At 36.9% G+C, this 23,582-nt stretch overlaps 2 protein-coding genes across 11 annotated transcripts in view; one reads left to right on the top strand and one right to left on the bottom strand.

Moving 5' to 3' along the window:
- Positions 1 to 16,514, bottom strand: part of LOC145246149 (uncharacterized) — a 634,197-nt gene extending 617,683 nt beyond the window's left edge. For all 8 annotated transcript variants that reach the window (XM_080107997.1, XM_080107998.1, XM_080108001.1 and 5 more), the window contains exon 1: positions 16,273 to 16,514. The gene's annotated coding sequence lies outside the window, so the exon portion shown is untranslated. The remainder of the gene's footprint in view (positions 1 to 16,272) is intronic.
- LOC145246154 (uncharacterized) overlaps positions 1 to 19,322 on the top strand; it is a 325,300-nt gene extending 305,978 nt beyond the window's left edge. Inside the window, exons 1-3 of one of the 3 annotated variants that reach the window (XM_080108021.1) lie at positions 7,762 to 8,615; positions 14,518 to 14,558; positions 18,592 to 19,322. In XM_080108021.1, the coding sequence (XP_079964147.1) occupies positions 18,650 to 19,075 (426 nt within the window). In that variant the 5' untranslated portion in view covers positions 7,762 to 8,615; positions 14,518 to 14,558; positions 18,592 to 18,649 and the 3' untranslated portion in view covers positions 19,076 to 19,322. Of the gene's footprint in view, positions 1 to 7,761; positions 8,616 to 14,517; positions 14,559 to 18,591 lie in introns of those variants that run through there. The other 2 variants (XM_080108022.1, XM_080108023.1) reach the window with 2 other exon arrangements.
- The last annotated feature ends 4,260 nt before the right edge of the window (positions 19,323 to 23,582 follow it).

Below are 23,582 nucleotides of genomic sequence, written 5' to 3'. Positions count from 1 at the left end.
TTTTAGCTAAAGTACAGCTATTATAAATGATTTTCCTTTCTTTCATCAAAGCAAAGCTTCAACCAGAACTTGCTCCCATACTTACGAAACTATTTAAGCGCTGCCTTAAGGAGAAGTGCTTTCCGACTCCCTGGAAGACCTCATCAGTTTGCCCTGCATTTAAGAATTCAGGTGATAAGTCATCTCCCTCTCAGTACAGACCAATAAGTCTTCTCTGTGTTATGAGTAAGTTGCTGGAATCCATATTAAATAGAGAAATAGTCAACCACCTCAGCAGGAATAACCTTCTTAGTGACACACAATATGGTTTCCGCTCTGCAAAATCTACCGCAGATGTGCTGACGGTTATATCTCACAGGATTAGTGAATCTCTTGACAAAGACTTCCTTTCTAGGGCAATTGCTCTTGACATATCAAAGGCCTTCGACAAGGTATGGCATAAGGGTCTACTTCACAAGATTTCCAGCTACAGTATAACTGGAAATGTTTTCTCAATCATTAAATCATTTCTCTCCGATAGGCTCATAAGAGTAGTGGTAGATGGACAAAAATCGGAGGCCTGCAATATAAATGCTGGAGTCCCTCAGGGGTCAATCCTGGGCCCAACTCTCTTCCTGATCTACATCAATGACCTCCCTAAACACATACTTAAATCATTCGTTGACATCTATGCTGATGACACGACCATCTACGGCAACACATCAAAGGCTGTAAATGACAAAGTTCTCTCTGGTTCTCTCTCCTCTGATCTCGAGCGCGTGGTTCAGTGGGGGAAGATGTGGCTGGTTACCTTTAATGCATCCAAAACCAAACTCCTATCCTTACATCATCAACGCTCTGATCCCCATCTGGCATCAATTGTGATGGATGGCTCTCGTCTGGGTGAGGCCCTGTGTTTTGACAAGCTTCTGGGTTTGACCTTTACTCCTGATCTGAAATGGAACACGTACATCAAGTCTGTTGCCATGGTCGCTGGAAAGATGGTAGGATCCTTCTACCGCTCCAGAAGATATCTCACTACTGATGCAATTCTCTATCTATATAAAAGCCAAGTACATCCAAGGATGGAATACTGTTGCCATATCTGGGCAGGAGCTGCTAAAAACAGCCTATCCTGCCTTGACATAGTACAAAATAGACTTTGTAGCTTAGTGGGGGATGCCCTTTTCTCTACCCTGCAACCTCTCTCCCACAGAAGAGACGTTGCGAGCCTATCCTTGTTTTATTGTTATTTCCATGGCAGGTGCTCGTCTGAACTCCAATCTCTGGTCCCCCCTCGTCAATCTTTCACGAAAAACACCCGTCTAGCTGAATCCACTGTGAAAAATTTACCCCACTCTATATCTGTGCCTAAATCAAAACGCGGATTCCATGAACAAAGCTTCTTTCTTAGAACTGCACGCCTGTGGAACTCTGTTCTGTCTGCCTGCTTCCCGCCGGACTACAACTTGGATGTGTTCAAGTCCAATGTTAACAAATTCCTAATGAACCGCCCCCTTAAGTAAACACTTCATCAAATCTCCACACTAACGTAATGTACTTGCAATAACCCTTATCCCCGAGTGGCTTCCGGGCCTTGATAAGTGGTGATCACTGTGTAAAAAAAACAAAAAAACGTGTATGTTCATTTGAAGCCCAATACCCCAAACTTTCCAAAATCGATGCTGAAGTTTCTCAAAAGGCACTGGAGAGTTTTGCAATTCTATTAACTATTTCATCATCAAGCGTGCCACTAGTGTTTACTTCTGAGGTAGTTGTCGTTCTGGACATATTTCAAACTATAACTGTCAACTTGAATTGGTACCTTGGGGAACACATGCACAGGCGGGTTCAGCTTGACACCCCTGTGTGTGTGTGTGTGTGTGTGTGTGTGTGTGTGTGTGTGTGTGTGTGTGTGTACACGTATACACACAGGTCTGATTGAATATCAACGCTAAACTTGCCATATTCTTTTTGTTGTTGGGTTTTTGTTTTTATTTTTCAATATGTCGGGCTAACTTTCTCGTGCTTTCCACTAGAGAGTAGAGAAATGCAAACGTATTCATTCAGGCAAAAAAAAAAAAAAAAAAAAAAAAAAAAAAAAAAAAACGAACATCAAACACCGGACTGGGCTTGTAGGTGACGACGGCGTACTTAAATGTTTATAAGCGCATCATCTGGTCAGTCAATTCACCAATGAACATTCACTATTCCACAGTACCTGAAGATTACCCATGTAGGTTGAAAATGTTAGTATATTAAGTGAATTTCTCTACTCCTGTGGAAAACGAAAGGAAGTTAGCTCGCCATATTGAAAAACGTTGAAAAATAAATATGAAGAGTTTAGTGCTGATATTCAACCAGACCTGTATAAATGAAAGAATGCTACAAAAGTGTATATATATGTGTGTGTGTGTGTGTGTGTGTGTGTGTGTGTGTGTGTGTGTGTGTGATAGTTGGAATTGATGTGCAATATCTTGGCTTTATTTGGTCATTTTTTTTCTTGTGAAGTTTGTTTCCATAGTTAAGTGCTAAACTAATTATTATTATATAACCAAGTTGAAATTAATTTCTAACAGAGCATGACCATCGATGGCATGTAAACAAGGTTAAGTATTATCAATTCTTGAGCAAAGCTTTTAAGTTAAATGTGTCTTACACATCACCACTAGAAATACAACAAATCCAGTGACATAAAATGCAATAAACTGCAGAGCTTATGTACAAGTTACCCTTCCAGAGAAATTTTTTTTTCTTCTTTTTACATGGGGATCACCACTTATCAAGGCCCGGAGGCCACTCAGGGATAAGGGTTATTGCGTGTACAGTAATCAATAAGATAGTATTGTAGTAATCATTAATATTGGAGGTTTGATAGAGTGTCTTACTTAAGGGGGCGGTTTGTCAGGAATTTGTTTATGTTGGATTTGAAGACATCCAAGTTGTAGTCAGGTGGGAAATGGGCAAACGGAAGAGAGTTCCACAGTCGTGCACTTCTGAGAAAGAAGCTCTGCTCATGGAATCTACGTTTAGATTTAGGCACAGATAAAGAGTGGAGAAAATTATTGACAGTAGTTTCAGCCAGACGGGTGTTTTTCATGAAAGATTGGCGAGGGGGAGGAGGACAAGAGATTGGAGCTCAGACGAGCACTTGCCATGGAAATAACGATAAAACAAAAACAAGCTCGCAACGTCTCTTCTGTGGGAGAGAGACTGCAGGGAAGAGAAAAGGGCATCCTCCACTAAACCACGAAGTCTATTTTGTACGCTGTCAAGGCAGGATAGGCTGTTTTTAGCAGCTCCTGCCCAGATGTGGCAGCAGTACTCCATCCTTGGACGTACTTGGCTTTTATATAGATAGAGAATTGCATCAGTAGTGAGATTCATTAAGACCAGGGGTTGGGGGTCACTACTTCTTTTCATCTGATATCACTTTCCCTTTTGTCCAGGAGTCAAGCATTCTTTATGTTTTGCAAGCTCACTGCCCAGCAGGTCAACTATTTCCAAACTCCACACTGTACGGTCTTGTCCAATACACGTCTTTGCTTGCCACATGCAGAAGCAATAACGACCAGAGGCTGACAGATCCTGATGCTGACACCTCCCAGATTTTCACTAGAGACCTATTAAGCCAGGTAGCTCTGGCACGTTGCACCACTCTTTGCACGGTGAGGAAAAGTTGAACTGGGTAGGGGGTATATACTTTATATTAACGAGCCACAATTTATCAAGGCCCAAATGCGATTTGAGGATAGAGGTTAATAATTGGAGACGATAGTTAAAACTGGTCAAAATTTGATTATTTAAGGAGGACGGTTCGGCAAGAATTTGTTCATATTGGACTTGAAAACGACCATGTTGCAGTCAGCTGGAAAGCAACCCTGTGGTATTGTTTCAAATATGGATAGTTCTGGGAAAGAAACGCTGCTCATGGAAATTGTTTTAGTTCCAGTAAACAAATGAAAAAAAAAAGGAAAATCGTTTTTAATGGCTGTAGCTAGACAAGTTTTTGTAATGAATGTTTTACAGGGAAGGAGCAGAGATTGAAGCTCAGTCGAGCACCTATTATACGGTAGAGAAAGACTAACAACCTCGCTTCTGTGAGAAAGAGGTTGTAACAAAGAAAAGAGAATATTCCCCACTAGATTTCAAAGTCGATTTTGTATTCTGTCAAGACAGGAAAAGTGAGTGGCACCTCCCCAGATGGGGCAACAGTGTTCCATCTAAGGTTATATCCGGTTCTTACACATGTAAAAGAATTATATCAGGAGCGAGATACAGGAGAAGAAGCGGTAGAATGACCTAACCATTTTTTCAACGACCTTAGCAACAGATTCTCCATACATGTTTTAAAGAGAGGGGGATTAGAGCTCAGTCGAGCATCGACTACGGAAATACATCTATATAACTCATTAAATCGATGCATGTATCTTTATTCCACTTGTTGCCCATATTGAAAAGCATCTAATTCCAAGTAAAACTAATTTCTTCTCTCGTTCACTTCATTACAACGAGAGCCTTAAAAAAAAAAAAAAAAATTCAAACGGACAATGATTAAAAGCTATTTACATTCGCTGAAAGGAAAAAAAAATAAACAAACAAACAAACAAACAAAAACAAAAAAACAAAAAAACAAGCAAAGCAGTTAATCGAAAACAATAAAACGGATCCACCCACAAGATAAAAACTGACATCTCATAAAAAGTCACTTAAAACTCAAAGTATAAATAAAAGTCACAAGTCAAAGAAAATATAATTCAATAAAACACTGTATGCGGAACCGGCTATGAAGTGATGTTCATTAAAACGTATGCAAAGTAAGTGTGGGTGGAATGTGTTTATCTCTTGGTTTTAATTTTATCACTTTGTTCTTTGCTGGGATGCGGCATTCTACCGGATGCCAAACATTCTCCCATTAGTTTAGTTACTCCAACCGAGAGATCTTTTTAAGATTCTAATCGTCCTTTTAGTGCGCGCGTAAGTCCCAAGTTTGGAAGTAGTCCTTCAATAGTTTAACAGAAATTAATACGCCAAGGAGGCTGATTGGTCATTGTGTAATACAATAACCTCGAAGAGGGCTGCTCTCCACAAGAAGTGGAAGTGTTTGTGACCGATACATCCCTTTTGTGGAAGGGATGGGGAGTTGAATATTCCCCCTATTTAACCGACCTCATAAACAGGTGCTAAATAGATGTCATTTGAGCCTATACAACATAAGATTATATTTGGCCATAGTCGACTGTCCAAAGATGATAACCACTGTAAGGTTATAATTGATTAGGGGGGGAAAAAAATGGAGTTATCTCCTGCACAATCACATCACATTCCGAAAATGCACCAGTTTCAGAAAAAAAAATTGTATTCATCTTGCAGCCCTTACTCTCACTGGTCATTAAAGAAACTTTTTAAGCATCGTTTTCCAAGTTTTCTTGATTGGTGATTCCTCATTAATTGGCAAATAATAATCTTTTGTCAGACACAATAGAAAATTCCCACTCTGCCATGGCCGGCAAATCTAAAATTTGGAAAATTTCGAGCAATGTTAAAAAAATTCTCCCATATACTTCTTGTTCCCTTTCCATAATTTCTTCAGCAATAGTCAGTATCGGATATGTCATAATTATGATATCAAATTTGTAAAACTTCATTAAAATGTGCAGAAATTTTGATTTCCATAAAAAAAAAAAAAATAAATAAATAAAATTGGCTCCACGTCTCCATGTTGAGTATTGCAGGACGGACCACATGAAGGTTGCCAACATCCTAAGTGAAAATGTTTCTGTAAAAGTAGGTTGGATTCGAACTTTGTACACTCAGGTTGTCAGTCCGTGTCATTAACATGATGTAACATGAGGTTGCAGCCGAGATTGAACTCACTACACGAGATTGTAATGTAATTCAAATCTTGTCCGTAGTTGAAGACTTTATGCTATCAAGGGTATTGTGACGCCATCACTAGATGGGTTGCCTACCACGGCTTAAGAGAGACCCATCTACCCTCGAGAGAAGGATAGACCATGCCAGTTTCCCAACCTGGTATTTTACCTCGCGGTACATACATGCCTCGCCTTCCCCAAATGGTCACCCATCTGGTACTGGCCAAGCTCAACATTGCTTAACTTCAGTGACCTAGCGAGAACCACAGCCATCGTCATCGCACAGATTTCACATATTTTGACATCACTCTTATACAAATAGAACTTGCATGAACAAAGTTTCTTTTCTAGAGCATCCAATCTGCGGAACAAGATAGCACATCCAATTCCAAACTGACTAAAGCATTGCTGTCTTCAAGTTTAATGAAAACATACTTTGATAATCAATTCCTTTTAAGTAAATATTCTTCCCATTCCATCCATTGTTTCTAATTTTTTTATGGTGGCTATCCTCATCCAACTGACAATCCTTGATCTCTAGTGGCCCCCAAGACCCTAATGTGTGATTAATCATTGATAAAAAAAAAAAAAAAAAAAAAAAAAAACTATACTCGCCACTGATATGTGTTCCTTTTTTGCTGCAGCCAAGGAGCGAAGGGCTTTTTTTTTTTATCAAACTGTATCAAGGCAAGTAAATAGGGCTTGTTTGAAAATTATGTTGGAAATGCGTTGAACTTTTCAGCAAACTATTTTAATGTGCCTATTAAGGAGGAAAGAAGTGTTTAAAAAAAAAAAAAAAAAAAAAAAAAAAAAAAAACATAGGAGAGCGAGTTACTCTCATACTAGGGAAGCATATAAAGTCCCACATATAATTTGTTTAATTATTAGTTCTTCTATAACAAATTGAACCAAACTTTTTTTCTTTTTACCCTAAACTAACCTAACCCCAATCTAAAGTTTAAATTTAATTCATCAAAAGTCCGGTTGGTTTGGTTCAAGTTCTGTAGAAGCACCTACTTATCAGTTCTGGGTATGGTTTTAAGAGAGATCCACTGGTGAGGTCTCATTTAGGGGCTGTTGGGAATGTGGAGTGAGAGATCCACTGGTGAGGTCTCATTTGGAGGCTGTTGGGAATGTGGAGTTGCTCCTTAATTACCATTGCTCTCAGGTCCACTTGGCCACAGAGTGGTAATACCTGCTAGGGCTCCTGGTGCTCACAGATCAGGCTGTTTGAAGATACTGGCTTCCTGACAAAAATGCACCAAATATTACAAGCGACTGGGAACCGCTTGTGAATTTAACATTTTCTTGACACTCTTTTGGAAATAGGATACGATTATGAATATGTCCAGTATCAAATAATGCTTATACACTGAAATTTATGAATGAAAACCAAAGGGGGGGGGAGATACAACAGATGAGAAATATTTGGAATCAAGTCTCCTCTTGCTGTTATTTCAGATCATTTGAAACCATAGCAGCAAGTTTTATTCTTCCCTCCATCAAGACCAGAGGATTTACGAAAATATATCTATTCAGGACGACTGGAAGCAATGCTGAGATAAGCAGAGAGCACATACAACGCCTAGAATTCTCAAACGGTTACCCATCTGATACTAACCAGGTTCAACGTTGCTTACCTTTGAACTGACGAGAACCGGTGTTTCAACGTTGTTATGTCGACCAACCGTTAGGATATTATCAACCCGTGTGTGTGTGTGTGTGTGTGTGTGTGTGTGTGTGTTTGTTTGTTTTCCAGCACCATGGTTCTTTCTTTTTACAGACTGCTAAGCTTAATCAATGAAGACGTGTGACCCAAACCGGTTAGCGAAGGGAAGGGTGAACAAATGAGCCAGAGTAAAAGAGGGGAGAGACAGTTGAATGCCTAACATCAGCCAACTCAACCAGACTAGAGACAAAAGAGTCGAGTATGATTGTTGGAAACAACCCCTAACCCAAATATTCGTGGCATTTCTCAAAAAAAAAAAAAAAAAAAAAAAAAAAAAAATGCGGTATTCCGAATACTAAAAGATTCAAACGAAAATAGCCTTCGTGTCGCATGTCATCCAAGAAAGAGATAAATACATAAGATGTATGCGTTGAATAAAACTCTTATTTTAGTCACAAACTATTTGAAGTGAAAAATAATTCAATCTCAATGATGTCTCCGTTCAGTCTCGAAAGACAAAGGATACCCTCTGTGGGAGCAGCAGCTGCGCGTGTAATTGTGTGACAAGGATTGCGCAATTCCCAATCACACCTCTCCTGAATCGGCACTGTTTAAGTCCAGTGGCAAGAAGTCCATGACGACTAAAAACAATGCCGAGATAAGCGGAGAGCACCACCTGGAAGTCCGAAATGGCCACCCATCTGGAAATGGCCAGGCTCATCTTTGCTTAACTTCGATGATCTCATGGGAACCGGTGTGTCAAACGTGATTATGCCGTAAATAATTAAATACACATTTCTTTTTAAACAAAACGCTGACTCGCCTGTGTAGTGAGACACGTTCAGTCGTTTTAATGATCGCTAACTTGTAGAAACATGGCGTCCAGGTCAAAGTTGTAGTTCCAGAAACATGAAACGTCATTTACTTATTTCCCTTTCTTACCTTCGCCCACGATAAGCATTTGCGGAAATCTAAGCGCAAATCTAGCAAATAATTAAATGTTATTTACCGTTTCTTAAACTACAACTTTGACATGGACACCGTTGCAAAGTTACGTGGCGCTGCAAACAAAGAAAGAAATAAAAATCCAGGTCGGTATTTTTTTTTTTTTTTAACAGAAGTTTTTATTAGGTAAAACTTGCGGAGAACTGTTTTATGGTTGTTTTAAAAATGGAACGGAAATTTAGATTTCGTTCTGTTTTAATGTTTTTTTTTTTGTTTGTTTGTTTGTTTTTTAATTGGTTGTCAGAATAGACAGCCACGACCTCCCCATGTTAAGAACGGCTTCTCGAATAGACACCCTTAACCTCCCCATTTTCAGAACGACTTTCTGAATAGACACCCTCAACCTTGTCAGCATACCCACAAAAACCTATAGAAGTTGACTTGTCGAATGTGAAGAGGAGTTGGACGCTTGCGCAATTAAAAAAAAAAAAAAATTAAAACGGAACGAAATTTAAATTTCCGTTCCATTTTTAAAACAACCGTAAAACAGAGCGATCCCCGCAAGTTTTACCTTGTATTACACCTCTCCCCCCATCTTGAATTTAGAGTGGGGAGTAATCTCCTAAACATCCACCAAAAAAAAAAAAAAAAATATCGGACTAGACGAAATAAAGTGTGAAACATATCAAGGAGAACAGACGCAAGTTTTATTTTTGTCACAATCTAGGGTGGCCATTTTTTGAGGAACTGGGTTTTCTCGTGGATAGACAATTGGAATGGAACATCTGACAAACTAGGGGAAGAGAGAGAGAGAGAGAGAGAGAGAGAGAGAGAGAGAGACTATTTCTTGACAACAAAATGTTCCTATTTAGTAATTTACTTTCCTCTCCGCGAGGGCAAGATACAATGCGTTTTTTTGTTTGCTTGTTTTTTTTTTAACGCGGGGGGAAATCTAACTTTCACAAAAACGGGCACTCTGAATTGAAACATTAACAAAAATAAAAACTGCCTTAGTCTAGAAAGACTTCTTCACTGATTGATAACAAAAGAAACTACTTACTTATTAAGGAATAAAGTATTTCAGTACTTATAGAGTCAACCCCGAATACTGTCGGAGAATCCTGAATCAGTTCCGGAAACGGCCAAAGCCATTTACGATTTTTTTTCTTTCATTTTTTAGTTTTTAGATCGTGACCTGCTTCGGAATTACCGTCAATACTAGGGACTGACCCTGTAATTGTTGAACTATGGATTATTCACATGTATTTTGAGATTTAATGATTTTTTTTTTTTAATGAAACAAATAACTTAAGTTAAAATTTGCGAAATAAAGAGAATACAAAAATCAATACCTGGAATAAATATAACGCTCGAGCAATCAAATATTTTCGATTAGTGATGGGACGATTTCAATATTTTTACCGATTTCGTTTCTTTAGAAATCTAAATATTTAACCATAAAAGTTATTTTTTCTGATAAGCGTAAAAAACACACGTTAAATGTGCATATATTTTCTCAAACGTAAAAATCCACTTGTTTGGGAGGTGATTTTAGTTTAACTGGTAGTTTATTTTTATTATTACCAGCAGTAGATGTTTTTCTTTTAAACAAAAGCAAATAAAAAAGTCAAGGGAATCATTTTTGGCATTGGAAAATAGGCAAATTATTTTTGATTCAGCTTCCGATCCCCCTAAAGTTCCGATTACTGATTAATCGTCCCAACACACATACACATGTATAGTCGATGCACCCCCAGTCTTTGTTAAGACATGCATAAGAGAAGGAAAACTGATGTAAAAACCTGCGGTCTACTGTATATTCTGTCCTGTAGCAGTCACTTGCACCGACAAAGGTTAGCAGTAATACCAAAAAGTATGGTTGGTTCTACAAAAAACCTTCACTACTATAAATAAGTCATCTGTGTGGATTTCCGAAAAACTTAATTGTTGTGGCGGAAGCTCATACCTCGAAATCGACGGGAGAGTTTTTTTTTTTATTATTCAATTTTCACCCCAAACAAGGCACAGTACCACTGAAGTAGGGGACTACTATCGGGGACATAAGTTGCAGAGATATTAAGGGAGAGGAGTAGCAAGATGTCTGTTCACATTACACTTGAACTTCTGCATGTCAGTGCAGTTGGGAAAGCAGAATCCCGGAAGGGAGTTCCAAAGTCTAGCAGTTCTGGGGTAGAAGGCTTTCTTACACCTCTCTTGCGTAGGGGTGGGATTTAGCTGCTTGTAGGGTTTGTTAGGAGTATTTACGTTGCGGGGGTACAAGTGCTTGTAGTTCGTTAGAGCATTCACCATTAAAATACTTGTAGAACAGGAAGAGGGATGCAACATTTCGTTGATGGGACAGAGACTGAAGCTTAGATGACAACTCAGGACCTATCAGGTTGGCGACTCTTTTGAACCCTGTCCAGGAGTGAGAGACAAGTAGCAGATGCACCAGCCTAAATGTGACAACAATACTCCATACATGGGTGAATGGTGGCCTTAGAGAAGTACAGGATACTTTCAGGCACAAGTAGCTTTCTAGCACGGTAGAGAGAGCCCACCTTCTTCACAGCAGCCTTGGCAATGCTCTCAATGTATCTATTCCAGTTCATGTTCCCTGTGAACATTAGGCCGAGGAGTTTAAAGGAAGTGCTTTCAGGTAATATGTTTTTGGTCATTGCTATTGGTGGTAGAGAAGTTTTCTTGTAATTATTGAAGGAAACAAGCTTAGTCTTGGCAGCATTGAATGTGACCATCCATTTTTGTCCCCATTCCACTACAGATTGGAGGTCTTCGTCTAGTGTTTCTGCCATTTCCTTAGATATGTGTTCATTTGTTTTCCCCTTGTGCCTGTTATAGAGTGTGGTGTCATCAGCAAATATACCCATCTCAGAAACATTTTTATCAGGGAGGTCATTTATGAATATCAGGAATAATGAAGATCCTAGGATAGACCCCTGAGGTACTCCCGCATTTATATTATTGTTTAGATGTGCAGAGGACAACCTGGATTCTTCTCTTAAGAAGGATTTAATTACATTATGTATTCTTCCAGTGATACTATATGATCTGATTTTACTTCGAAGACCACCGTGCCAAACTCTGTCAAAAACCTTAGATATATCTAGGGCTACCACTCTACCCTCCCCTGCTTTGTCCAGTGATGGTATATACGTTCATAGATTACAGTTAGGATATCTGCTGTAGAACGGGCATACCTAAATCCATATTAATTGTCAGTCAGAAGTTTAGCAGCTGTAAGGTAATGGATAAGGATATGCTTGATTAATTAAGGACTCAAATATTTTGGCGAAAAGAGGGAAGAGGCTAATGGAGTGATAATTTAATGGGTCAGTTCTTTCACCAGAATTCTTGAAAACTGGTACCACAGAACCAGTTTTTCAGCAGTCAGGAAAGCATGATTCGTTAAGGCATTTGTTGTAAAGTTTGGAGAGAACTAGAGCAACCTCAACAATCCGACATATTCCTCGAGACAATATTCGCAAAATACTCTCTAACCCTATATCACAAAAAAGGAACCAAATTTCCCTAATCACCGGTATGTTACTATGGAAACAGTTTTAAATAACATACGCACTACAAACAGAACTTTTTTTGGTATTTATTTATTTATTTATTTATTTTACCTTAGATCCACCTCCACAAGTGTTAGAGATTGTCAAATTATCGAATTAAACCAAAATAAATAAATAAAAATGAGAAACTGATTTTATATTTCTTTTGTAGAATAGTGGCGCTCTTGACAAATAGCGTTTTATTTGAACTATGGTTTACTTTAATTCTAGCTGAAATTACGTTCGGTATTTGTAGTAAAATGGATATCCAAAGAACTTTAGTACTTTAATGGAGTCAGTTTCGGAAATGACCGAAGCACTGAGAAAAAAAAAAAAAAAAAAACTTTGTAAAATGTTTTTTTTTTTTTTTTTTTTTTTTTTTATTATAGGAGACTAAATATTTTTTTAACCAAAACCTTAATGTCGTTTGACTTTTTCGTCGCTTTCAAATCGTTAACTGCTTTTGCTTATTTCCGGGACTGACTAGGAATTCTATGTCAACGTATTGAAATACTCTAAATATCCATTCATTACAAGTATTTTCTTTTTTTATACGTCAATTTAAAGACTTTAAAATCTCTTTCAAATGTCAAAGTCTACGGTGTAAAAAGAAAGTCAATTTTTATTTTTTCATTATTTAATGATTATTAGGGTAATTCATTCGTAACCGTGACAAATTCAAAGGTAATTAATTTACGCCTGAAGTCAGCGCTAGAAACCCATCCAATAAATGTCAAGGTAACATTTATTGGGTGGGGTGGGTTGGGTTTCCAAAAGTATTTAGTTTTATTTTTTATGTTTTTTAAGTTATTATCGAAATTTCAAATATTTAGGTGTCAATTCGCGGTTATTCCTCTTGTTATCGCCTAACGCTAGACACTATTTGTTTTTCGGACGGAATAAACGTTTTAAAGTTAGTAAAAACCACTAAAACCTTTTCCAAATAGGTAAAAGAGGAACTTATATTGCCTTTGATGACATTTGTATGTGGGTATATATATATATATATATATATATATATATATATATATATATATATATAATTTTTTCGTATCAATATGTATTTTAAAACAAACCCAAGAAGTCTTATTACAAAAACGAAATGAATTAACAAAAACACGGGACCCACCCAGAGCCACCCACATTTCACATGAGGACATTTCTAAAAAAATATTGACAAGTTTACGCATCAAATTATGAAGGAACACATGTTTAGTTAATTGCTATAGTTTAAGTATAACAGTGTTAGGTGCTTATTCAGATTGGCACTTATGACAATTAAAAAAAATTTTAAATGAAAAACTTTTGTGTATCTACTTGTCACGAAATGAATATAATATATGGAATATACTATATTCCAAAAGTCACAAAAATTGATAAAGTAGTTTTTGTTTTGCCTTTTTTTTTTTTGTTCGAAAAAAATAAAAATAAATGAATAAATAAATGCCGTTATTTTACTGATAAGTGAAGAAGCTGATAATATTCTTAAATTTTGTTTTTAACTTATATAAAATGACTCTTCTAAAAGAATTTTTTCATTATTTGAAAATTTTATTTTCTGAAATTTTTCAAATACCCGTTATGTTAATAAATTATTTGGCTTTAAATCTTACGTTTCGGTTGTCTTTCCGACATTATCAAAAAAAAAAAAAATGAAATGAAAGTCGGTTGTCTGCCCTTGATTCCTTCATGGACGCTGCTTCTCAGTGTCAGTCCTGGAAGTGGCCAAAGTTATTTACACTTTGACAACCATTTCTTTTATAAATTCTTTTTGTACTTGTGCAGAGAAGGTACCGTACTTTCTTCAAGATAGGATTTAAGTTAAATTCATGTTTTAGAGTATCTTTTGTTTGTTAAATTATTAGGTAAAAGTGCAGAATAGTTACAAAACACCCTCCCTATGTTAAGAATGGGTTTCAAAATAACGTTATTTCAGCATGATATATTATCTGCATAAGTACCAGTCCCTCCCTCTTTTTTTTTTTGTAACTTTACTTTAGTTTACGGAACGTGTTGAAATGACTTATTGATCCGTGCTGAAATAATAACGTTATTTAAAAAGCCATTCTTAACATGGGGAGGGGGGTTGTACCTATTCTGTACTTTAACCTTACAATTGAATAAATAAATAAATAAAAAAAAAAGCTTTAAATTTGGAAATACGATTTAAAAAATAGCGCGGGCCGCGGGGGCGCGGGAGTGCATTAGCATCGATTTAGAAAACCATTCTTAACATGGGGAGGAGGCTTTAAGTATTCTGTACTTTTACCCAACAATTAAAAATATTCCGTAAAAATTCCGAAATTAACTTTAAAATCATTAGAGTCCGTAAACTTCACAAGCACCGAAAAAAATTATCCCGAACCTAATTCTTTATATGCTTCATTGCTTAGTGCCGTCGTCTGCCTTTTTTTTTTTTTTTTTTTTTTTAAATAACAGTTTTTAAATCAGAAATTGTTTCGTTCATTTTCAGAATTGACTCGATATTCTCCCTCAATACTCGGAATTGGTACCGTAAGTACTGAAATTCGTTGGATACTCACTTCGGACCCAACTTAAACTATTTTAGAAATAAAACAAACATAGCATGAAAAGTAGTTTGTTTTTGTTTTTTTTTTTGTGCTAATGCACTTACCGCGCTATTTTTTTTTTAAATCGTATTTCCAAGTTTAAAGTTTGGTTTCTTTTTATTTATTCATGTGTAAGGTTAAAGTACAGAATAGGTACAAAACATCTTTCCCTCCATATGTTAAGAATGGCTTTTTAAATAATAACCTTATTTCAACACGGATCAATAAATGCAGGTTGCAGGACTGAAGTGCCTTTTTTTCTTTTTCGTACGACGTAGTATTTTGGGCCGTAATTTTTGGTTATTGGAGACGGGAGAGATTCTATAAAAATTACCATAACACTAAGTTATAGCAAGTTTAATTGTTGCTGAAATGAAAACTTCAGCATGAAAAATATAGTTGCCATCTTTAATAAGTCAAGAAAGAGTTTGATTTTCTAGTAAAAATCTATTTCCGAAACCCAATTCACTAAATAATTTACAGGACTAAAAATAGGAATGTCTGCTTGTTTACTAATTGTAAAAAGTTGATAATCTTTAAGATAAGACAAGTCAATTCAAAATTCTATTAATAAAATGGTTATTAAACACTTTTCATAAATTTAAAAACAAAAAATTTGATTAAAGAAAAAAAAGTTTTAATGAGCAAAAACTATAAATGGACTTAAAAAAAAAAAAATTATGCTTCTACAGAATTTGAACCGAACCAACTCGATTTTTGCCGAATTAAATCTAAAATTTAGTTAGGGGTTGGTGGTGAAAAATGTAGAGTTTTTTTTTTTTTTTTTTTTTTTTTTACAAAAAAATAAAATAAAAATAACTAATTGTTTTGTTTACGACTTTCGATGTTTTGTAACTATTCTGTACTTTCATATCATCTAACATTTTGATTAAAAGATACCGTAAATGAATTTTACAAGAAAATACCATTTAAAAAAACTAGCACGGTACCTTCTGTTCATAAGTACCCAAATTCTTTATCTCATATTTTATTTGAGAAACTTTTTAATTTCAAATACTTTTTAAAATTTTTTAATCTACTGGTACATGAACATGCACTTATTGTACCGTGCTGAAATATCTAGAAATCCATTCTTAACATGAGGATGGACGGTGTTCTGTAACTAATCTACTGTGCTTTCACCTAACAATTTAATAAATATACCGTAAAACTTGAATTTAACTTGAAAATATTTCAAAAGTAGCGCGGTATAATAAGTGCACAAGCAACATAATTTTTTTTTTACATAAAAACAGGAAAATAATTTTGTTTTCGGTGTGGGTACAGAATAGTTAACAAAGCTGTTGAATTTTTTTAAAAAATGTTTATTATTTATAAACCCATTCTTAACATCAAAGCGGTGTTTCGTTAACTATTCTGTACCATTCTTTCTTAATAAAGTTAAAAACTTTTGTTTATAACAATGATAGCTTAAGCAGAATATATTATGTCAAAGACTTGAAAATAAAAAAAAAATGTATCGATTTCTTTTGACAACAACAACAACCACCTGCCCCTCCCCCACCGGAGAAAACCATTTAATGTTTTTGAAAACAAACAAAAAAAAATCCAAATATTTTTCTGTCAATAAAATAAAAACGAATTAAGCGATTTGGAATTCGGAAAAAGAAAATAAAAACTAAATAAAAACTGTTTACCTTTTTTTAAATAGAATTGTTTTCTTTTCTTTTTTTTTTTTTTTTTCCAAATTTACAAAGTATTCCAACGAATGGTATATTCTAAAAGTCGCAGTTCTGAAAAGGGAATTCCACACGCAAAAAAAAAATAAAAATACGGTCGGTGGTTTTGTTTTTGGTTTGGGACAAAATATGATCCACGTCTTTTCGATCTGACAAGTTAAAGTGAAACTCGATGGAAGGAGAGAGAGAGGGGGTAAGACAAAGAGTGGGGGGTGAAAGTGAGACAGAGGGAGGGGGGAAGAAAAAAGCAGCAGCAGCTTGTGGCGCTTGGAAGGGGAGAGGGGATTCTCTGTTGTTAGCAAAACAAGATATTTCTTTCAAGAGCGACAGGGAAGGCCATTTCCATCTTCTTGCTCTTCTTCTGATGATGAGGATTCCTTCTTCTTTGAAATTAGACCAAAATCAGCAGATGTGAAACTATAGACTTAGTGGAAGAAGAAGAAAGTCAGAAGTAAAAGACAGAGATGGTGAGAAAGAGAGGGATATGATTGAAATTAAAAAAACGAAAGAAAGGAAGAAGAATAAGAGACACATTAAGAAAGAAGAAAAAAGGCATTGAATGAAGAAAAAGTATGTCTAAAATGTTGTAAATAATAAACAGATAAACAAGAGTTGCATAAATTCTTTTTTGTTGTTGTTGTTCTCTCTCTCTCTCTCTCTCTCTCTCTCTCTCTCTCTCTCTCTCTCTCTCTCTCTCTCTCTCTATGTATGTATAAGACAGAGAGAGAGAGCTTCTTTCTCTTTCAGTTTTTCTTTTTATACATAAATACATACATACATATTCAATTTTTTACTTTTCCAGTTTTCTTTCTTTTTCAATAACTCCTTCTCTCCCCTCCTCCCTCTTACCAGTCTTATTTCCTTTCTCTTTTTTCCAATATCTCATCTTCTCTCTCTCTCTCTCTCTCTCTCTCTCTCTCTCTCTCTCTCTCTCTCCAGTTGTCTTCTTAGTCTTTCTTTTTTTCTTTGTTTTAATATCTCTGCTCCGCTTCTTTATTTCTCTCTCTCTCTCTCTCTCTCTCTCTCTCTCTCTCTTACACACACACACACACACACACACACACACACACACACACACATTCCAGTTTTGTTTCTAGTTCTTTTTCAATATCTTCCCCCTTCTCTCATTCCAGTTTTGTTTGTCTGTCTCTCTTCGGATAGGGATTTTTACCCTGGGCGCCCAAAATCAACAGAGATTAGACCATTCCTGTAATGATCCGCCGGATCATTGATGCGGTCCCTGTTGATTTTGCGGTGGGAGTAAAGTTCTGTGCAGTTCTAGGAGGTGTACCCTCACAGGCTTTGCCTTCTCTCTTTGAGAAGGAGTTATTTTATAGCTAATCGCCTGAGGCGCTCTCACCGGAAATGATGACGGGGCTGCCCAGACACTTTTTTGCAGGTTAGAGTGCCCTTTCTCTGGGGCGCTGACTTCTCAATCCCACTTTCGGACCTTGGCGTCACAGTTCTTGCAGTGGAAGATAACTAAAGACACTTCTTTCAATATCTCCCTTTTTCTATTCCCGCCTCTCTCCCTATCTTTTTTCTTTCAATGTCACTCTTTTTAAATATTACACCTACTCTCTCTTTAACTCTTTATCTCTCTCTTTCTCTTTCTCTCTTTCTCTTTATATCTCTCTCTTCCTCTCTCTCTTCATCTTTCTATCTCTCTTTCTCTCGTTATTTCTCTCTTTCCCTATCTCTCTCTTTCTCTCTCTCTCTCTCTCTTTCTCTTTATCGCTCTCTTTTTTTCTCTCTCTCTCTCTTTATCTCTATCGCTTTATCTATCTATCTATCTATCTATCTATCTATCTATCTATCTATCTATCTGACACATTTTTCTTTCTTTCAGTATCTTTCCTCTTTCTTCTAATCTGCCTTTATTTCTCTCTTTCAGTCTATCTGTACGATATCTCATTTTTCTCTCTCCCCCCCCCCGCCTCACTATTTCTCCATTTTCAAGGCCATCATTAAAAATAATCGAATCCTTATTTTTGTTTATTTATTTTTAAAACTCAAAGAAAGAAAGAGAATGTAAAAATATAAAACTTTCTTCTTGATAAATTATTTTTATCAACAATCGATTCATTTACATATGTTTTCTTTTCATCAGAGAAAGTAAAAAAAAAAACTGATAATTGTTCGACAGATTCTAGATGTTTGAGAATTTCTTTAAAATTTCTTTGAATTACATGGTGGAACGATAGAATTGTCATACTAGAAAAGTCGACATGATTCCATTTCCGTTTGATGAAAACCGGTTTTCTTCTTTTGTTGCAGACTATCTACTAGTTGGCCAGTTGTGTACAAATCCCCAAAACGATAGGAGCCTTCTATCATGTCTGAAAGTGACACAATGTTCAACAAGGAAGATCAGAGATGCGCCGCTGTACAACTCATGCTCTCTACTAATCCAAGTTATGACAACAGGACCATTGCCAGCCACATCGAAATGCAAATCCAGACAGTTCAACACTTGAAGTTTCAAGCCACGGTTATAGTCTTTGGTGTGGTTCCAAGTAAGGGCCACATCATGCCACCTCACATCTTCGAAGTCAGCTTGAAAGTGTACCTGGATGTGCTGAAGAGTGTGGTGATCCCCTGGTGCAATCAGGCTGCTAGCAGACTCTGGGTGTGGCAGCAGGATTCAGTGCTGGCCCACAAGTCCAAAGAAACTCAGGTTTGGGTTCAGAAGAAGTCCAATGATTTTGTACCATTCCCTTACTGGTCCTTCTCTTCCCCCGACCTGAACCCTCTGGACTAGTGCATTTGGCCATATGTCAAGAAAATCACCAACATGACCTCTCACAACACCAAAGCCAGCGTGATCGCCGCCATCTGCTGAGTATTTGCCAAGCTCCTGTCAGCACTTGTGAAAAAGGAATACTCCCAGTTCCGGACTCATATCAAGGGGTGATTGAAGCTGAAGGCGGCTACATTGAATAGATGTCAGCTCTACTACATAATCAAGATACCTGAATTGATCTTTTCAATAAAAGTTTTAAAATAAAGCTGTAGTGTTGTTTTCTTTAGAGCAACAATTTTATTGTTCCAACCTGTATTATAAACTAGCAGGGCTACCCGGCGTTTCCCCGACGGCATAAAAATAGAAGGCGTTAAAAGTGTACTTATTCATTCATCAGTGAATTTTTCAGAATATGAGTATCTAACAAAGCCAAAAGAAAGGTGAAAAAACAAATATTCAACAAATAAATGTTACCAAAGGCAAGATAAGTTATTCCTCTACCTACTTGGATAAATTTTTATGTTTATGGTTTAAAGCGTTTTTGTTTTTACTTATAAATAAAGATAGTTTAAAGCCTATCGCATGAAAAACAAAATAGTGGTCTTATTAGAGTCTCAATAATCGCTCAAAAATCGAAAATTGCCTATTTATTTCACCTTTATTCATCTCAAACAAGGCATAGTACCACTTAGACATAAAGGTTTATGATTTTGGACCATGCCTACATGGGCACTATGTAGAGAGTTTAAATTTCTGCTTGTTAGTAAAATTAGTGAAACAGAAGCAGGGGAGAATTCCAAAGGCAAGCAGTTCGAAGAAGCAGGCTTTCTGGTATCTGGGGACGTCTACAGTAAAGGGGTGGGATTTTGCTGCTTGTCGCGTTGGTCGAGGAGAGGGATATTTACGTAGTGAGAGCACAACTATGGCAGTTCGAGTAGAAAACTTTCCGGTATATAGAGATCTTCAAACTTCTACCTCTCTCTCTCTCTCTCTCTCTCTCTCTCTCGTTTTTCTCCTCCTCTTTTCTCCTTCAATTTCCCATTTCTCTTTCGTGTTTTAATGAATTAAAAATAATATAAATAAGGTAAGAAATTCACTGGAGCTATAAATCTAAATTTGTTTCAATGTATTTCTGGGCAACGCCGATTTTCTTATTTTTTGTTTTTTTATTTTTGGGGATCCTTTGCAATGAGGTTTCATAATTTGTGTATTCATTGTTTTTGCAGATAGTTATCCTCATCTTCATAGTTGTTGTTTCAACACATTTCGGTCAACTCATCCTCTGGCCTTCTTCAGGTGATTAACCGCAACAGGATAGATATACTGAGTCTTGTAACTGTATCCTCAGTAATTACTGCCTTCCATAGTTGTCGTCTCACCAACTAATCCTCTAGCCTGCTTGGGTAGGACTGAAACCGCTATCTACAGACAGAGCTCGCCTGGAACTATAGCGACTCAACGCTTCTATCCACTGTGCCACAGGCCCCTACCTAAGCAGGCCAGAAGATTAGTTGGCCAAAACGTGGTGAGACAACACCTATGGGAGGCACTAATTACTAGGGATACAGTTACAAGACTCAGTATACATACGCCATTGCGGTTAATCAACTGAAGAAGGCCAGAGGATAAGTTGGCCGAAACATGGTGGTGAAACAACAACAATGAAGATGAGGATAACAGTCCAAAAAGAATGGATGCTGAGTTTCTTGTCTTCTTTTTTTTCCATCAAGGATACATCACATGCACATACTTGCTCTATCTAGGGTATTGAGCACATACCAATTCAGCATATACCACTGATCAGGTACAATAATGTATTCTTGCGTACACTTGCTCTATCTAGTGTATTGAGCACTTTCCAATTCAGTATATACCACTGATCAGGTACAATAATGTATTCTTGCGTACACTTGCTCTATCTAGGGTATTGAGCACTTTCCAATTCAGTATATATCTCTCATTAAGTGTATTATTATATTATTACACACATCTGCTCTATGTAGAGTATTGAGCACTATTTGATTCAACATATACTACTTACTAAGTGTAGCATTCTATTATAACATACATGTGCTCTGTCTAGAGTATTAAGCAAATTCGGATTCAGCATCTATCACGTTCCAAGTGTCTTACTGTATTATTACATACACCTGCTCTCTCTAGGGTATTGAGCATTCTTGGATTCAGCATATACCAGTGGCAAAGTGTTCTACTGCATTATTAATTTATTGCCTCCGGATAAGACAGTGTTTAAACACACATGCTGATGACACGACCATCTATGGCATCACATCTAAGGCCATAAATGACAAAGTCCTCTCTGATTCTCTCTCCTCTGATCTTGAGCGCGTGGTACAGTGGGAGAAGAGGTGGCTGGTTACTTTTAATGCATTTAAAACCAAACTCCTATCTTTACATCATCAACGCTCTGATCCCCATCTAGCATCAATTGAAATGGATGGCTCTCATCTAGGAGAGGCTCCATGTTTTGATAAGCTTCTGGGCTTGACCTTTACTCCTGACCTGAAATGGAACACATGCATCAAGTCTGTTGCCAAGGTCGCTGGAAAAATGGTAGGATCCTTCTACCACTCCAGAAGATATCTCACTGCTGATGCAATTCTCTCTGTATAAAAGCTAAGTACGTCCAAGGATGGAATACTGCTGCCACATCTGCGTAGGAGCTGCTAAAAACAGCCTATCCTGCCTTGACAGAGTACAAAATAGGCTTCGTAGCTTAGTGGGGATGCTCTTTTCTGTTCCCTGCAACCTCTCTCCCACAGAAGAGATGTTGCTAGCCTGTCTTTGTTTTATCGTTACTTCCATGGCAAGTGCTCGTCTGAGCTCCAATCTCTAGTTCCCCCCTCGCCAATCTTTCATGATAAACACCCGTCTAGCTGAAACCACTGTCCAAAATTTTCCCCACTCTTTATCCGTGCCAAAACCAAAACGTAGATTCCATGAACAAAGCTTCTTTCTCAGAAGTGCACTCTCTTCCGTTTGCCTGTTTCCCACCTGACTACAACTTGGATGTCTTCAAGTCCAACATAAACAAATTCCTGATGAACCACCCCCTTAAGTAAGACACTGTATCAAATCTCCAATACTAACGATTACTATGATACTATTCCACTGATTACTGTACACACAATTATTCTTATCCCCGAGTGGCTTCCGAGCCTAGATAAGTTGTGACTACCTTGTAAAAAAAAACACCTGCTCTATCTAGAATATTGAGCACTTTTTGATTAACACATGCCACTTACCAAATATGATACAGCATTATTACTTTTATTGCTCCTGAGCAACACCAAGTTTCTTGTACAACACTATGACAAAACTAATTGAAGTTATTGCTCCCGGACAATGCGGCCTTTAAACATACCTGTTTCTATTTAGGGTATTGAGCAAATCCTATTCATTTAAGAATCTCCTCGTCTTATCCCATTGTGTTTCAGTTCTTCCATAAGCGGCGCCTAATAATACGATTCGGCTCATAATTGTTGTACATGTTAGTTGAATTCTAATTGGATAAACATTATACATTTTGTCCCCACGCTGTCAACCAGAAAAGGAAGATGACATTCTCTTCTTTTATATATATATATATATATATATATATATATATACTACTAGCAGGATAGCATGGCGTTGCCCGGGATTGAATGATGATCAATGAATGTTGCAGATTCCCAGATTTTTATTGCTTCGAAATCGGTGAAATCGCCATTTGAATTGAATTGAATTTGGTTGCAGAAAAGAAGAAAAATTTTGTTCCAAACAAAATGGCAGTCGTCAAGCAAAGAAACTTTGGATTGTAAAAGTCAAGATGAAGACAAAGAATAGTGTTAAGTGTTGAGACATTATGTTGAACAAAGATGGCGGCAGTAAATCAAATCGGCAAAGAATCGATGCAGTCCTGATCTTGACTGTTAAGTAATTCCTAGTAACAAAGATGGCGGCGAAGAATCAATGCAGTCCTGATCTTGAGTCATTTCGAGACAGAGGCAATGGCGAACTCAATGAATCCAAAATTCGACATTTTTAATAATAACTTTTGAAGCTTCTGATTGGTTGATTATTATAACCGTGGTTATAAAACCGATTGTCAAAATCATTGGAGTTATACCGTCATTATAATCAAAATATATTTTAAATATTTTTCTGCTGGGTAGTCGATCTGTACAAGTGTTGGATTGTAAAAGTCTGCAGAGAGTAAATTCTAATGTTGGACACAAAAAAGGAAAAAGGTGTGGGAATGCTGAAAGGGTCAATATTTTTATGAAGCAATTCTGGTTTCTGATTGGTTGCTAGCAGAATGTGGCTCCATTTGATTGGTCAGTTCCTACTGCCAGTATCTATAAGTAGAACCTCTCAACTTTCTGTAATCATACCCTTATTATATCAACAATATTACATCATCTATTTTTCAATCAAATTAATTGATTGCCTACTCTAGTTGGGGACCCATCATGGTGTACTGGGAGGAAGCTCACATGCCTCTCACAGTGACTTAATTAACACT

The sequence above is a fragment of the Euprymna scolopes genome, chromosome 23 (assembly GCF_053919585.1).
Source record: "Euprymna scolopes isolate OS-2025 chromosome 23, ASM5391958v1, whole genome shotgun sequence".
Taxonomy (NCBI): Eukaryota; Metazoa; Mollusca; class Cephalopoda; order Sepiida; family Sepiolidae; genus Euprymna; species Euprymna scolopes.
The sequence above is the reverse complement of the archived record's forward strand: the minus strand, read 5'-3'. Positions and strand labels throughout refer to the sequence as shown.